Genomic DNA, 18,228 nt, shown 5'->3' with positions numbered 1-18,228 from the left:
GATAGATAGATAGATAGATAGATAGATAGATAGATAGATAGATAGATAGATAATCGATCCTGGTAGATGTAGATCTGAGGAGTTTCGAATTCGACCAACTTTAGAGGGTTAAGCATGATTCTTACCACTTATATCTGCATGAAGAAGAGAAAAAGACATAAAATGAGGAAGTGCTGGAGATGTTTCTTTAATTATTCATTTTGTGTAGGATACTTTACCTGTTAGTTCTCTGTAGTCTCGGCCAGCAGATAATAACACATTATATGCACATGACTTCAGCTCATATTGTCTTGATTGAAGTGTTGATTCTCGTCTGTAGGTGAATTGTTTCTGCAGTTTAAATGTCCACTAGAGGAGGTGTACAAGATCTACTGCTTTCACCATGATGAAGCCCACACTCTACTGGAGTCCTACGAGAAAGAGCCAGAAATGAAGGCGTATTTGAGACAGTGTACACAATCATTAAAGTAAGACCAAGCTCAAGTATAATTGTGACGTTTCTTTTGGAAAATTTCAGGCTTTGCTTCATCTGGCTGGTATCCAAGGACAGTTACTTCTAGGTTAGAGCCAGAACCTTTGCTAAACTGAAAAGGGTATTATCTTTGAGAGTAGAACACGGATCAGAAACAAGATCATGGAATTAAAATTTTATTTACAAACTTGCATTATCTCCCGAACGTATTAAGTGTCCCAACATCTGCTGGAGTATGATAACCTCAAGGAGACGTCCGTATATCACTGACCATTAGACTTCATCCTCCAAGTTACATGGAAGCCTTAATAACACATCTATATCAGTCTATGAATCTCTAGTGACATGCTACATTAGAGAACCCACTTTGTAAAATTCAACATGGAAAATACTGAATTCATCATCTTTATCCCATTCCACTAAACCTGCCCACCCCCCACACCAAACCTATTGGTCATCGTTAATGGCTCCATCTTTTCCATGTCCCATAAGTCTGCAGTCTTGGGCTTCTCTATGATTTGCACTGTCCTTCAAAACATTACCAAACCCTTACCACCTCTTGCTGTGTCCAACTAAAAATATCTATTGGATGTGATTAGAGATGAGCGAGCGTACTTGCTAAAGCAAATTACTTGAGCGAGTAGTGCCATTTTCGAGTACATGCCCGCTCGTGCCAAAAGATTCGGTTGCCGGCGGGGGTGAGCGGTGAGTTGCGGGAGTGAGCATGGGGGGGGGGGCGGGGGGGAGAGAGAGATCTCCCCCCCAGTTCCTCCCCGCTCTCCCCCACCGGCCCGCGAATATTTTGGCATTTGCTTCATAATTTAACGACTTCCCGCAGCACTGGGAAATCATGCGATTCCCTCACCAGTGTGAAGCCACCCTAACTGTAACTCAGTCTAACATATGAATGCACACTTAGTGTGGGAACTCAAGGTGTGGCTGTACACTGCTAAATTATGCCCAGCCATGTTGGCCATTGGTCATACACTATTAGCAATAATCAGCTTGATGATTGACTGCAGTGGGCAGACATAATTTGGCTTTGTGGCGCCATCTGCACCGTGGGTCTCTAATCAGTGCTGTGTGCTTCTCCCCCAGGCTAAAATTTGCCGGCCAGTTCCTGGCGGTAAGAGGGGGAAGCAGTGGTGATACATGAAGATGTGGTTGGAGTAGAGGAGAAAGCTCATGGGCAAAACAGAAATTGAGTTTTGGTTTTTATCTAGAAGTGACCAGATTGGAAATAGATTTGTATATAATGGCAAACACAGAAGAAAGAAGCCTAAAAAGGAAAGCCCAAAAAGGGCTTCCCATTATGATTGCAGATTTTGCACCCAAGACAGAAGGGTTTAGTGTTTGTTTTCTCTTCCTCTTCTTTTCTAAGTTGGGGAACCGCCATGAAAATGGACCTCTCTACTTCTTGTAGAAATCAGCTCAGTGCACAAGCGCATCGGTCTGGCAAACAGCTGAAAAGCTGGAGTTCTAGTCAATGGACACCTGCCAATCTACTACTGATGACCTATTTTCAGGAAAGTCCATTCATACTTTACAATTGGACAACCTCTTAAAAAAAAATACCCCCACAATGCCGGTACAAAACTCAATTTTTTTTGTATGCAAGGTTGAACATTTTTTGTCTTGGATGACTATAGACCTCGCATCACTACTGAAATGAGCCTCCATTCACTGACTACTGAATACTATTTTTCCTCTTCTTAGTGATAGTCAATAATAGTCATAGGTAGAAGATTCATAATGAACCGTAATTAGCATTTCAATTAAAATGTGAAGTGATTGATTCTGCTGTATGCTTGAGGGGGTTAAGTAATGACCCGTTCTTCAAAGCTTGTAGAGTTTTTAGATTTCAACAAAGACAACTTATAGACACCTTGCTCTGGTTTGATGCTCATCCTCATGATACTCATCCACCGAGCACATTGATCAGTGGTCTGCTGGGGTTCATGCCAAAGCAAACAATCTGCTGCCTCCATCCACCACATCACAGGAACAGCCCAGCCCTTCTCACATACTTTTAAAATGTCTTTTTCTTCTGAGAGCATAAAATGTGCCTCTGTCTGACACCGGAGCCCGGCTGGTATTGAAATCAAAGAATATGAGAAAAAAAAAAAGCTAATTACGTTGAATTGCAGGCATTGAGCAAAATGTTAAATAGATGCTCAAAATGGTTATTCAATGTAGAATGCTGCTTTTATCTGATGCTGAATGACACAGAAAAGAGGGGCTTACCACGATAAATCTGGGAATGCTGTTCCTATTGAAAGCTTTTTAATTATTTACTCTTAAAGGCACAGTATCATAAAAATAAGTTGGTTCTTTGTTAGAGATTGATGCCATAATGAGCTAACATTTTCCCTATGAGGAGCTATTCACTTTGGCACTTTATATGCACAGGTGCATAAGGGGGGGTTTACAGCAGCATTTAAGTCTATTCAACAGATGGCGGATTCAGCTACGGTATAATGCCTATTGATATATTGCATTTTCAGTAAACCGTGGCATACACGGCTTCATACCTTCTTGGAAAGCTTGTGTATTTTTAATACAGTAACCGAAACTCTATGCGGACAGAATTATAAATAAGTAAAGTGGGCAGTTCGGGAAAATATTTGCCTTTGGTAAAAGTGGTTCTGCGAATAATAACCCCCAATATATTGATTTCACTGCCCTCTTTGTGTAGGGGCAGATAATGGAAAATAAAAAGCAGAAGAAGGCTGTGAAAATGGAGACATGTAGAGATGAGCGAGCGTACTCGCTAAGGCAAATTACTCGAGTGAGTATTGCCTTTTGCAAGTACCCGCCCGCTCGTCTCAAAAGATTCGGGTGCCGGGGAGAGCAGGGAGGAACGGGGGGGGGGGGGGGGGTGGAATCTCTCTCTCTCCCCCCGCTCCCCCCTGCTCACTCCCGCAACTCACCGCTCACCCCCGCTGGCACCCGAATCTTTTGAGACGAGTGGGCAGATACTCACAAAGGGCAATACTCGCTCGAGTAGTTTGCCTTAGCGAGTATGCTCGCTCATCTCTAGAGACATGATAAAGGAAATCTATTACAGCAGGCGGTGGACCTTTCTTGACATGTATTTCCTGCCCATGTGCATAATCTTACACTTTTCAGTGTTAAACTTCATTTGCCACTTTTCTGCCCAATCCTCCAACTATCTACATCCTCTTGCACCCGCTCTCTGTCCTCAGGTCATTAATATATTAAAAAGAATAGGGCCAAAAACTGACCACCTGTGGTACCCCACTAGTAACAGTGACCCAATCAGAATATGTATCATTTATAACCACCCTCTGCTTTCTATCACTGACCAGTTACTTACCCACTTACACGTATTCTCGTCCAGACCAAGCATTCTCATTTTATATACCAACCTTTTATGTGGCACAGAATCAAACGCTTTGGAGAAATCAAAATACACAAGATCCAATGGCTCTACTGGGTCCAGTCTAGAACTTACCTCCTCGTGGAAGCTAATCATGTTGGTCTAACAGAAGCGACCTCTCATAAACCCATGCTGATATGGAGTTATACAGCTATTTTCCTTGAGGTACTCCAGGATAGCATCTCTGATTTCAGTAAGAGCTGTGCCTGCAGCTACTAGCACCTGCCAATACACAGGAACAGCGTCTTCTGCTCTCACAATGCTGTATCCCGACTCTGACAGTGGGCGCTGCATGGAAATCACCTTTAAGATCAATCAGTAGAGCTACAAAAAGTCTTCATGGAGCCCAAACTTGAATGACCTTAAAACAGGAACTTTCCTATAACAACAGGCTAAGAAATACTTCTTAGGGATGTATGACTTCTTTTATGTGTTTCCACTATCCTGAGAAGGTTTCAAATAAATTTGGAGGGCTGAATAACTGCCTTATATGGGTTCTGGGTTATATCAGGTCTAAGGGCACTATTATACAAGCACCATTAATACTCGAGTAACAGAATTAATTACCGGGCTAAACTTGCTCTTGCAGGTTCAACCCGGCAATTGTCGGAGAAATGTAAGCACTGGCAGCAGCAGCTAGCACTTGTGTAATAGCATCCCTAGAGACATTCTGCACACCAGTATCTGCTGACTTAGCCATGACCTTGTATCTTCCAGCAATCACCTGTAGGTTAAGTGTCAGCAATGAGCATGCATTTTTGTAGTGGTGTAGTGTTTTCACCAGCCATTATATAGTACCTTAGCCTGATGAAGGCAATTAATTAGAATGCAGTGTGTTATACCAAGCTAAGCTGGTGAAGAATTCTTAAAGGAGTAGTCCAGGGATAGAAAAACATGGCTGATTTCTTTCAAACACAGCATCACCCTTGTCTGTGGGCTGTGTCTGGTATTGCAGCTCAGCTCCCATTCACTTAAATAAGGGGTGAGCAGCAATACCACACACAACCCTATGGACAAGTGTGGTGCTGTGTTTGAAAGAAGGCAGCCATGTTTTTCTAGCCCTGGACAACCCCTTTAACAGTGTTGACTGAATCTGGGCTGAGATTCCTTGACTATTATTCTGATAGCCATCCCTTCGTCTTTATAGACTACGTACATGCCCACTTTACATTGTGATTTGTTGTAGTCATTGGACATTATAGAACATATACAGGGGTTTATAAAAATAGTGGAAATATTTAGATGTTTCATGAGATTTTTTTATTAATAATCCTGAATTCAGTTTAGAATGGACTCTTGCAAGCACTAAATGCTGTCTAACGTTCAGTGTAAATAGCAGCCGTTCAGTACTGAACGGCCGCTATGTTAAGTCAATGGAGAGGGGTGGGGGAGAGCGAGAGGAGAGAAATCTCCTGCAGCCGCCCCGTTGTGAGCCAGCAATACTAGCATCATGGGAGCTAGTATGTGCAGGGATGAGTGTCGGGCATCGATTGCCTGACATTCGTCCTGTCTAAATAGACCTTAAGAAATAGTCCATCATTGGAATACATGTTTATATGTGATATGACGTCATGATATTGTCTTCTACTGTTTGCAGACAGAATGCTGAAGTTATTTAATCTAATGCTATCTAATTTCTCTTTTTACTCCACAGAAAAATATATCAAGAGCAGTAAGTATTTTCTACACTACCTTTTTAGTAACGTCTTTTACATATGATAGCACTAAGTTGTACTTAAGTAAGACAGCTTTGTTGTGGTTTTGCTGTGGTTTCGAAAAAGCATGAAAACAGACCAAGTTGTTTGTCACAACTTTGACAAAATTGCAGTAAAAGTTCACTGAAACAAGCATGTGTGAATAGATTCTTAGAGGATGAACCGTGGTCGAATATGGCTGCAGGATCAGAATAAGGTTTTATCATGGAGATGCTTATCTTGATGTGTTGTGTATTTTATGGTAAGATCATACATAGCAGATTTGCTGCAAATTTTCCATCCAAATTTTCCAAAGTGGATGAGATGTGTGCAAACTGCTGAGGGAGCAAACCCCCCGAAACAGCTACAGTATGTATGGATTCTGGCTTGGTTTTCACTTCCCAGTCATTATTATAAAGACTTGTATAAAGGATAAAGGGTTGGACACTGGTGTAACTATAGGGGATGCAGGGGATGTGGTTGCCCCCGGGCCCAGGAGCTTTAACCCCTTAGTGACAGCCCTATCGTAAAACTACGTCCTGCTGTTGCAGGACGTGTATGGAGGGAGGTAGCGCCGCTATCTCCCTCCATACAGCGCGGGCGTCAGCTGTTTATTACAGCTGACACCCGCGGGCAATAGCTGCGCTCGGCCGTTCGGCCGATCGCGGCTATTAACCCTTTACATGCCCCGAACGCTGTTCGGGGGTCCTGCACGCCCCCCCCGCGGTGAGATCGGGGAAGCCGTTCAGGTGTCATGGCAGCTGGGGGCCTAATGAATGGCTCCAGGGCTGCCTCAGCAGACTACCTATCAAGCCATCCACACAGGGTGGCTTGAAAGACTGGCTGTAAAAAATGCAGTATGACGTAATGCTATAGCATTACGTCATACTGCAGGAGCGATCAAAACATCGCATGTTAAAGTCCCCCAGGGGGACTTCAAAGTAATGTAAAAAAAAAATCAATAAAGTTTTTTTAATTGTTAAAAAAAAAAAAAAAAGTTATAAAAGTTTAAATCACCCCCCTTTTGCCATATTCATTATTAAAAAATCAAAATCATAAAATAAAAATATGTATTTGATATCGCCGCGTCCGTAAATGTCCGAACTATCAAAGTAACACATTATTTTTCCCGCACGGTGAACATTGTCTGAAAAAAAAAATAAAGAACGCCAGAAATACACTTTTTTAGTTACCCTGTCTCCCAGAAAAAAACGCAATAAAAAGCGATCAAAAAGTCGTATGTATTCCAAATTGATACTATCGGAAACTTCAGGACATCCCGCAAAAAATGAGCCCTTGCTCAACTACGTCGACGGAAAAATAAAAAAGGTATTGCGCGCACAAAATGACCGCAGAAAATAATTGAAAAAAATTAAATATCTTAAAAAAAAAAATTAAAGTACTACAGCAAAAAAAAAATATACAAGTTTGGTATCGTAGCAATCGTACTGACCCATAGAATAAAAATATCAGGTTATTTTTGTTACAATTTGTGTGCTGTAGAAACAGGATGCACCGAAAGATGGTGGAATGTCGTTTTTTTTCCATTTCTCTCCGCTAAGAATTTTTTAAAAGTTTTTCAGTAAATTATATGGTACAATAAATAGTGCCATTGAAAAATACAACTCGTCCCGCAAAAAACAACCCACATACAGCGACGTTGATGGATACATTAAGGAGCTATGATTTTTAAAAGGGAGTAGGAAAAAACAAAAATGGAAAAAAGCAAAAAAGCTCCGTCACTAAGGGGTTAATGGGCTCATAAGGCCTATCTTCTCCATATAGGGAGTCCACTACTATGAATAAAGAATTATAGTTGGGGGCCCTGTTACAGGTTTTGCATTGGGGCCCAGGAGCTTCAAGTTACACCTCTGGGGTCGGTCATTGATTTGAAGGAATGCTGCCATGCAATAGGTGGCACTGCAGAGGTATTGTTCCATCTTTGTTATTAACACAACTTACAATGGGCATCACATTATAAAAAAGAAATGCAGAACAGAGAAAAATGTCCAATAAAAAAGTGTGAAAATCGTATGGAAATTGGTCAGTTTTTCACTGACCAAAATTACACTAACCCATGTGTACACAGCCTAAACCTGGGCAGTATGTCTCTATTATGGTAGGTCAGGAAGGGCCTCGTGTTCTCTTAAGGACACCTAGGGGGTGAGTGGCTCAGGCGATTGCATAATCTCTCCCCAAGAAGAGCACCCAAAAGTGGTGTGATGACACCTAGAGGGTGAGTGAGGAGACTTATAAGGCCATGCAAGCTGCTCTGGGTAATTTATGCAAATAAGGAAGTTGGAACTAATACCTCTGCAGCGCCATCTATTGGATGACAGCATTTGTTCAAATCAATGTGACTTTTCAACAAGTCTTAACAATGATTGGGAATAGGAATTTAAAAAGTCACATTGATTTGAAGGAATGCTGCCATCCAATAGGTGGCGCTGCAGAGGTATTGTTCCATCGTCCTTATTTGCACTATTATGGTAGAGCATGAATCACCCAATTTATGAACGGTATAAGTATACATAAGAGTAGCTGTTGTCTGCTGTTCATATATCTAATGTGCTTCTTGTCTTAAACGGCATCGCTGCTCTGTTTAACACAAATTGTGCTTTTCATGTCATAGAGGTAAAGCGAATCTGCTGGACATGGGATCCCTGATGATTAAGCCAATCCAGCGAGTAATGAAATATCCCCTGCTGCTCTGTGAACTGCTGAACTCCACTCCTTCATGTCATCCAGACTACAGGACACTACAGGAAGCATCTACAGCAATCAAAGACATTAATAGCAACATTAATGAGCTGAAGAGGAGGAAGGACTTAGGTAGATTAGCAGACACAATGCATGACACTTTCCCAGGGAGCGTCCCCTGCCATGTAGAGTTACATACATACCAGTGCTGCTGCTCACTTGTCAATGACTGACAGAACACTTCCTCCTTCATTCTGCAGCAGCTAGTACATCTTTTATATGGTAAACTGATCCAACATCTTCACACCATCTTTTAACCCCTTAAGGACCAGGGGATATTGGTCCTAAAGGACGAGACACTTTTTAGGGATGTTACCCATGTGATAGTTTTATAGTCCTACCGTATATACCGGCGTATAAGGCGACGGGGCGTATAAGACGACCCCCCAACTGTCACCTTATACGCCGGTATACAGTGGAGAAAAAAAAAAAAATTCATTACTCACCTGCCCCGGCGTTCTGTCGCGCTCCGGCAGGATGTCGCTCGCTCCGGCAGGCTGTCGCTCGCTCCGGCAGGCTGTCGCTCGCTCCTCGTCCCCGGCGCAGCATAGCTTTCTGAATGCGGGGCTTGAAATCCCCGCTTCCAGAAAGCTAATACACACGCCGGCAGCCATGACATCATTGAATGGCTGTGATTGGCTAAAGCACACGTGGCTTCAGCCAATCACACTATTCAATGACATCATTGAATGGGTGTGATTGCTAACACGTGCGCCTTCAGCCAATCACAGCCATTCAATGCTGTCATGGCTGCCGGCGTGTGTATTAGCTTTCTGGAAGCGGGGATTTCAAGCCCCGCATTCAGAAAGCTATGCTGCGCCGGGGACGAGGAGCGAGCGACAGCCTGCCGGAGCGAGCGACATCCTGCCGGAGCGCGACAGAACGCCGGGGCAGGTGAGTAATGAATTTTTTTTTTTTACACTTTTTTTTTTTTTGTATTACCGGCGCATAAGACGACCCCCGACTGCAGAGCAGATTTTTCGGGGTTCAAAAGTCGTCTTATACGCCGGTATATACGGTAATTTTTTTCTTCAGTTACCAAAATTACTTTTGGTGCATTTTTTTCCGTGATATATAAGGCTATTTTTTTATATATTTCTTTCCTGAATTTTTTCCCCATTTTTTTACTTTGGGTGAGAACTTAAAAAAGTGTTGTTTTGTTGTTTTTTTAAATCTATACTTGCTTCTTTTTAAAACTAATATATTTTCACAAAAAAAGTACAGGAATGGGTTCCTCATTTTGTTTCAGCTTGGTATAGTCTCGGATCATAGGATGTATATGGCGACGATTTAGGTTGGCGGTGGCGGTGGGTAATTTTTTTTTTTACGAGTATATGTTTTTTTATTTTATTCTGTAAAAACTATGCAGATGTAGAGATCTGAATATACTTTAGCTCATCACATCTGTATCAGAGGCCTTTGGTGCAGATCCGTCGCAAGCATCTGTGATGAACTAGCGCAGTACAGTACACAATACATTGGGGAAAATGCCAGAGGGCATTATAGTCCAAGCATTGCGTCCAGCGATGAACAGATCCAGTTTTATGTTTTTCTATTCCTGTGATGGAACAGAAAAATGGATAGCAAATTGCTGATGTCAACCCAGCCTTAGCACTAATTAGTGATATCATAGTCTAGTGACAAATTACAAAGTCAGTTCTGCACCGCTGACAAACTAAGGCTGCTTTCACATCTGCGGAGGGGTTTCTGTTTGACTACTCTGCTTGGCCATCTTATGATGGGACTGAACAGCGCCGAACGGACCCTATTGACCATAATGGGGTCTGTTCGGTTTCCGCTCAGTGCTGCATGCGCAGTTAGTTTTTCTGTTATTTTGTGCCGGATCTGTGACAGAATCTTCGAATAAAGATCTGCATGCTTCTTGTATTAAACTGCAGCATGGGACATGTAACCCTGCAGATGCCATCGCTGTATTGACCATGGGCACAAGAGCCATGGTGTGACTGTGTTACCCCCTATCGCGATGCTCCCGGTCCCACTGCAAAACACAATATGTCACATATTTCTTTATTCTCACTCTTCATGCTCCTAAACCTCGAAGCTCTGTGATATTGTATAATATATAATTGCCTTTGTTTTCTGATTTCTTGCATTTTCTAATTATGAGAACATCTCTGCTTTTATAACTCCTAACTTGGAGCCTATTGAATAGCACAAGACAAAAGAAACAAAGCCACAAGCTTCCTTATAGTTCATGTAGTTCATTCCTAAAGTCTGCAGCCAAAAAAAAAAAAGTTCCCCCCTCTCTGAACCTTTGATTATCTATTGATTAATCATCTTCTATGAATCTGCGCTAGGTGTTTTTTCATATCGATGTCAATATAACATTACAAAAGAGCTTGCCCTTTAACATTTGTGGGGTAATATTTGATGCCCTTTGATATTTGATATTTTTTCAGTGCTGAAGTACAGGAGGGTAGATGAAGAAGAATCTCTGAAAGACAAACTTTCCAAGTTCAGTATTCACTCAATTACAAAGAAGTCGAAGAGAGTGACCAGTCACCTGAAGATCCTGACCGGTGGAGAACAGGCATGTATGACTTACCGAAATCATTGCATTAAATGTAAAGAGAAACACTTCATGTGCCAAATTCAGATAGATGTTTATAACGTCCCCCCAGTGGCAGAACTGCTCACCTGGAATGGCTATGTGTCACACGTCTCTGGACTCGCATTCATGTGTGGCTACTAGCCCATGTTCACACAGAGGTGCTACAATGTATATAAGGACTGGTATGGAACTCCACTCCAGTGCACATACTTGTCTTCTTTTACAGAATTGATAGCTTTTGGTCAAAATACACAATGTATGATATATGGTGGTCTATTGAGACCTAAGTATTTTCAAGTTCTAATTCAGTAAGTTTGCTGTACTTACAATGCAGACTGACCAGAAGACAGAGGATGGAAAACTGGAAATTCAGGTTTTAATCTCTCTCAAACTCACAGGGTCCAGGATACTGAGATATGGAGATTTGCTTGGTCCTTTTAACATGGGCCGATTATTGAGCCTGAGCATTCCTCCAAACACTTATTCACCCAACCAACAATCAGGCCGTATAAAGGGACAAGTGATCGGCCAACAAATGAGCAAAGGTTCATTCACCAGCTGATCGGGTTGTTTATGTGAGCATAGAAATACTTTCTGATCAGCAGTACATCTCCCCGTGTGCATAGAGAAATCTACAGCTGGCCTATGGGAATGAACGATCATATTAGCAATCACTAGATTCATAGAATGGCAAAGCTGGAAGAGACCTCCAGGGTCATCAGGTCCAACCCCCTGCTCAGTGCAGGATTCACTAAATCATCCCAGACAGATAGTTGTCCAGCCTTTGTTTGAACACTTCCATTGAAGGAGAACTCACCACCTCCCGTGGTAACCTGTTCCACTCATTGATCACCCTCACTGTCAGAAAGTTTTTACGCGTGAAATCACCAGTGGCATGTTCTATTTGCCGCGAGCGTAAGCGCAGATGGCTTCCATTGCAGACAATGGAAGCCGTCCATCACGCTATCTTCTGCTGTAGCACAGCGGTAGATAGCATGAAAACGCTTCCCCGCCCACCGACGCCCGTGGCATATGACGCTACCGGCGCATCATGTGATGCTGTGGGCGTGTCATATGACGCTGCCGGCACATCACATGACACTGCCACTGCGTCATGCGCTGTACTGCGCATGAGCGCCGGCATGGGATGCGGGACATCGGGCAGCAGATCCGGAGGTGAGTATGGGGTCTCTTGGGGGGCGCCATGACAAAATTCCGCTTGGGCACCTGGCCTAAGACTTGAAAATCGAAACCTAAGACGGTGTCATTGAATTTTCTTTTGACTGGAAGGTTATGTTTATTGATGGGTTTTATGTATCTAAAATGTTCCAACTTACTGATATATTGTAATAAATTGCAGGTGAAAGACCAGATATTTAACAAAGAAGAAAAAACATTCAGAGGCTTGGAAAAGACAGTCAGATCATGCGTTAAGAACATTTCATGTACACTCCAGCTTATGCAGGTGAGCTGGCACGTGAGTTATACATTCTCTTTACTGCTATCATGGGAAGGTATTAGTGATATTATAAGTTCCCCACTATTTCATTGTACAGTACAGACATGCAAAGTCATGTTACTATGAGCGAGCATGCTCCCCCTGCAACCCTCCGCTCACCCCCGCCGCCCCCCCCGAATCTTTTCGGACGAGTAGGCAGTTACTCGAAAATGCCGATGCTCGCTGGAGTAATTTCCTTAACCGAGCATGCTCGCTCATCTCAATTTTACTATCCATACGATATGACCCACTTTGTGTCATTGCTTTTCTGGAAGTACACAGTCTCTCCAAAGGTGTGTACTTCTATAATGATTTGCAGGACCACTGTCAAATGGCTATCTATTGTATTCTTCTAGGATGCTTTGCCTTTGGCAGGCCAAAATGTTATTGGCCTACAAGATTTATTACATGATGACACACAAGAAAGTGCTGAAGACTTAAAGCTGCAAAGTAGTGTGAGAATACAGTATGAGCAACTGGTAAGTTTAACTTTCTTCTATTAGTTAAAAAGCTAAAACAAACAGAACGGAAGCAAACTGAAAACAATGGGGAAAAAATGGATCCGGTTATTTCAGTTTTAATTCCATTTCTCTGCTCCAAAAACGGAACAGACACGGATTTATAACTGACAGCCTAACTGAAGTGTGAATGCAGCCTGACACAACCATTGCTATAGAGCATTTATTAAAAACATGACCTGAGTATATTGCTTACCAGTTATCTCCTATCCACAGAACTTCAAGATGTGATCATTCGGTCGCTAGCATAGTACCCTGCATTACTTCTGTAATGCAGTATACTATGCCTATGATGTCAGTCTATTAGACTCTGTGGAGGCAGAGTCTTATAGGCTGAGATACCTGGTAAACATGGAGGCCTTTGTCAAGCCTCCTGTTGCCATGGTAACCCATCCGCACCAATCAACAATTGTCCCCTGATTCCATGCACGGAATCAGGGGACAATTGTTGATTGGTGAGGATTCCGTGCCACGATCACGATTGATTGCAGCATGGATAGGGTACATGGTTTGAAATGAAGTTTTTTCCGCTCCCGCCAATTACAGTGGTAGCTCGGCTGTCGGTAGGCAGCTGAGCAGGAGTTTTAAACCCATGCCAGAAATTCCCAATAACGTGGGTTTAATGCCCAGAACCAAGCGCTGTATATTTACAGAGCTTGGTCAATAAAGGGTTAAAGGGAGCCTGTCACCTTTGCAAACTACATTATGGTGCTGTTCCAGGGGGTGACAGGGAGACGGGTATGGTATTTTTTATAATCACCCACTTTCTGGTTCCTGCGTTGTCCACCCCTAAAGATCGCAAGTAATCCGAAAATCTGACTCTGTAAATGTATGATCTTCTGTGATCTTAGTGTCCACTTATACACTTATGATATCCTTTTATTGTCAAGCATTAGAGTTTAAATATTATTAAAATGTAATTATGATTAATTAAAAGGCAGATTTGATTTCTGCTGAATTAATGAATATAATTATGCACACAAATCATAAGATCATAGTCAAACTGAAATTCCAAATGAATGTAATTACTGCTTACCTACCCGCAGATTTAGGTGATGAAAAACATTTTAATGAACATTTTCATATAAGATTAGAGGTATGGTAGGAAAATCATCTAACTACATATAGAAACTTTCTAAATAAATTGTTTGGTAACTAACAATTTAAAGGAGTTGTCCAGTTGTAAACTATTGATGGCCTTTCAGCAGGGTAGGTCATCAATAGTAAATTTACAGAGTTATTTTAGAGTTACATTAAGGGGAACCTGACAATCAGCGTTTCACTGGGCCTTTGTGTTTGTGCTGACAGCTCTATTCACACTGCAGTGGCCATGATTGGTATTGCAGGCCCAGTTTGAATTGAAATGAATGGGAACTTGGCCTGCAATACCAAGACTGTCCACTGCAGTGAAAAGAGAGCTGTCTGCTTTCTATTGAAATAAGCTCATTGTATGAGTAAACAGTTGATCAGTGGGGGTCCTGGGTGGCAGACCACCACTGATCTGTTATTGATGACCTATTCTACTGATAGACCATTAATAGTTTACAATTGACCAAACACTTTACAATTTATTTTGAAAGTTTGAAGACAATAGGGTTAAAGAGAATCTCCCGACAGAGACAACCACTTTTCATATGCCGCTTTAAGACCCATATACACCGAAAAGCTCATCTGAAATGATATGTATATGGTGTTATAGCCAATCATGTCTGATTCTTCGCCAGTTTGCACTTGCATGTTATAGTTTTTTTTTTACATTTACGTGAATAAGTGTTCTCCGATTGTCTCGTTCAGTCTGGACTACTTCAAAAACAGTATGTTGTAAAAGAAAACAAAATTAAATGCATAAAAATAGTTGGTTGCAGCATGTGGTCGATATTGTAAGGTAAAGGCTGGTTTGGACACAACGATTATCGTTCAAAAAAAATCTTTTAAGCGATTTTTGAGCAATAATCGTTGTGTGCTTTTTGCAAGGTGATCGCTCAAACATTGAGCGATCACCTTGTGCTCCAAGTAGGGGATGCAGAAGACAAGCAGGGCCACTTGTCTTCTGCATCCAGCTGTTCCCTGCTCAGAGCGCCCAGCTGTTATACAGCTGAGTGCTCCGAGCGGGGTATGGAGAACACAGCTGGACAGCTCTGTTCTTCATACCCCGCCTGTCAGAGAGCGGGATACAGCTGAAACAATAGTATCAGCTGTATCCCGCTGTGAATTCCTGATAACTGATGACTGACGGCTTAACGAAAACTGCACGATGTCAGTGCAGTTAGACACAACGATTATTGCTCAAAAGACGGCTCTGAGCGATTTTTGAGCTAAACTGTTGTGTCTAAAGGGGCCTTAACAAAGCAGTTCAGCGCACTGAATGACCACCTTAGTACAGACACCGGTCATTTCACAATTGGAGTTTCCCTGTCTGGAAATTAGACACATGGCCCAGAAATGCAGCAGAAAATTAAGTTTGGCGTGGATCACTTTCAGTGTGAATCCATATGAGAATGGAAAAATCGGACAATCTGAACAACTTCAAACAAGTCTGGTCATCAGTGCCAAACTAGCCGGGGCAGTATTCATGAAACTGCCAACTTTATTGAGTTTTCTCGGTGTCGCGAGTGGGATGTCAAGAATTATTCTCACAAACAGGCAGTGCAGAGTCAAGCAAATTGCAGTCAAATGCAACAGTGGTGCTCCAACTAATGTGTCCAAGCCGTTATTCCTTAGCACAGATGGGATATAACAGCAGATAACCAGTTCAAGTGCCATTGTTAAGATAAACAGAAAGGCAAGACTCAAGTGGGCTTAAAGAGCGCAAATAATGGATCACTAATGAGTGGAAAAATATTGCCGGGTCAAATTAATTCAGATTTCTGCTTCACCGTACTGATGGAAGGGTCAGAATTTGGCCTAAGCAGAATTGATGAACCTTTGCTGTTAGTTGTCTAACAGTTCAGGCTGGTAGGGTAATGGTGTGGGGGACAATTTTGTTGCACACTGTGAGCCTTCGAATACATATGGATGGATGCCACAATGAAGTTATGCAGTTCCGAAGGCCAAAAAAGTCCAATATGCTACTAGATGGGTGTCTCTACTAAAGTAACTAATCAGTGTATATCTTATACTTTACTGATATTTTTTGCCTTTGCATGCATTTGAACTTTAAACGTATTTCAGACATTTTCAATTCCATTGTTCATTCACTATAAATGGAATATCTTCTGGTTCCCTTCCTTCACAATGCATATCAATGCCCTCTTTTCTCTAGTTCCCATATTTTACTTGTGAATACATTATATGGATTGTAGCTTGTAAGTTCAAGTGGTCTGTACAGTTGCAAAAGTTGTAAAATAAGGTCTGCACTTTCCATAGAGTTTGGTACTATTTTGCTTAAGTCCAACACAGTTATAGAAAAGACATTTTTCCATGTTTCCCCAACTTTTCATGTTAAGTGGTGGCTCTATGTAATATCTATTGCCAACACTGCACTGGTGAAGTGTGGGACCTGTGCATCGATTTGTTTTAGGATAGTTCAAAGGATTAGAAAATAGATATCTGACTTCTTGTAGTTTCTGTAGTACTGTAGTTCTGCGGTGTCATCATAAATCTGATTTGTGATTAAACTCCCCAATATGTGTTACAGACCAGGAGATTGGAGCGACTAGTCTGTGCCCCACTTAGTGCATTACAGTCCATGTTCCCGATGCCTCAGAAGCTGATCCAGAAACGCTATGATAAGCTCCTAGATTACCACAGCTACCTCCAGAAACCAGCTGATTCTCAGCTAGAGCAGGCGAAGAAGGACTATGAAGCTCTGAACGCGCAGCTCGTAGAAGAACTGCAAGTGTTTAACAAGGCAGCAAGAAGCATCCTGTTTAACTGCTTATATTTCTTCATCGCTCTTGTGAAAGATATCATGGCTGTTGCAATGGACTCGTGCTCACGCGCTTCTGACAGCTTTCCAGTAAGTTGCAAATCATACTTTTTTCCTGCTGATCCTGTAATGTTGTCTATAGATATTAGTCATATCATACATTTATCGAGGGTCTGTTGTCTTTGGGAGCTACCAGATACCCTTGGACATCCATTTTTGAGGAAGAACATCTACTGGCTTCCCTTTTGTAGACCTTAACCTATCCGATCTCCACTGAAATTAAAGCAGACTCCCAGATTCCTTCTTTCTAAGGCCATTTGCAAATATGGCAGTTTTCTGATTGAGTGGTTTATGTCTACAAATTACTGTATATTTCACTGTCTTGGTAGTTTGTAGTCCGTTTTTGGTACGCCTGTCTGATAAACAGCAGCCAAACTAAATAGGCAGAACAGGAGTGTAAAAAGTTTGAGGGAGCACCGGCCTGGCAAATAGTGATAAAAGAAATGGAGCTTAAACTACCTTAGACTAAAACAGATCATGCCAGTGCTGCAAAGAAGTGTCTCAGTACATCTAAAATTACCCATCTTAGGAAAGTATGGGATTACCAAAGCCTAAGGAGAGAGTTCCTCTGTACCTAACCAGTGCATTGCTATATGTGGTGCAAAGTTAGCAGTTACACATAGCGCCTGATGCTTGAGGGGGCCAAAGTCACGTCCCCTCTGTTATATAAGAAGACACTTGTATTATAAATGGGACATGCCAGGTGGGGTGTTGGGTGAGGTTACGCTCTGCTGGGACGTTGCAGACACTTTTGTAGTAAAACAAGAAGAATTTCGTTTTTTCTCACAAAGAGGCATGCAAACTTAATGGTTGCAGTTTAAGTGGTCTACTTTGAGGTTTTTCTCACACTTGGTGGGTATGTACTCTTGAACAGATGAACAGTAGAATAATTAAGGAACTATAGGTGGTTCCCTGGTGGGGCCTGGAGAACTGTGCACTACACCACAAATCCTTTAGGAGGTCAGGTTTCACCGAACATGGCTGATAGCTCTTGGCCAAACTTTCCGTGCTGCTATGTTTCTAAGGGAGGCGACACCCTATCACAGCATGCGTCTACTGTCTACTAGGCGTTATTCATGGGGTAACACAAGCCTTTTCTTGGGCTCTTCACAACTGCCTTTCTCAGGAATTACACCTGGCCATCCACAGCTGTCAGTGTACAGCATGTATGCTGTCAACGCCTGTGTTTCACTTTAACAGCGGTCCCTTACCAAAGTGTGGTTTACACAGTTTGAGTCCAAGTCAAAGGGTTATCACCTTTTTAACCGTACCACTTAACTTGAAGCTACAATAGACATTAACCTTGAACAAGAGCACGTGAAGTACCTTTCGGTCACTCCAACCATTGGGTGCCTAATGCACCATTCCCACTTGCAGTTGGAGGCT

General features: G+C 42.1%; 1 protein-coding gene across 1 annotated transcript in view; it reads left to right on the top strand.

Moving 5' to 3' along the window:
* ARHGEF38 (Rho guanine nucleotide exchange factor 38) overlaps window positions 1–18,228 on the top strand; it is a 69,149-nt gene that overhangs the window by 32,440 nt on the left and 18,481 nt on the right. Inside the window, exons 4-10 of the mRNA XM_066573915.1 lie at window positions 320–467; window positions 5,527–5,544; window positions 8,199–8,398; window positions 10,747–10,877; window positions 12,259–12,363; window positions 12,753–12,875; window positions 16,552–16,872. Coding sequence (XP_066430012.1) covers window positions 320–467; window positions 5,527–5,544; window positions 8,199–8,398; window positions 10,747–10,877; window positions 12,259–12,363; window positions 12,753–12,875; window positions 16,552–16,872 — 1,046 coding nt within the window. The remainder of the gene's footprint in view (window positions 1–319; window positions 468–5,526; window positions 5,545–8,198; window positions 8,399–10,746; window positions 10,878–12,258; window positions 12,364–12,752; window positions 12,876–16,551; window positions 16,873–18,228) is intronic.

This window comes from Eleutherodactylus coqui, chromosome 7 (genome assembly GCF_035609145.1).
Source record: "Eleutherodactylus coqui strain aEleCoq1 chromosome 7, aEleCoq1.hap1, whole genome shotgun sequence".
Taxonomy (NCBI): domain Eukaryota; kingdom Metazoa; phylum Chordata; class Amphibia; order Anura; family Eleutherodactylidae; genus Eleutherodactylus; species Eleutherodactylus coqui.
This window is presented reverse-complemented; position numbering and strand designations above follow the sequence as displayed.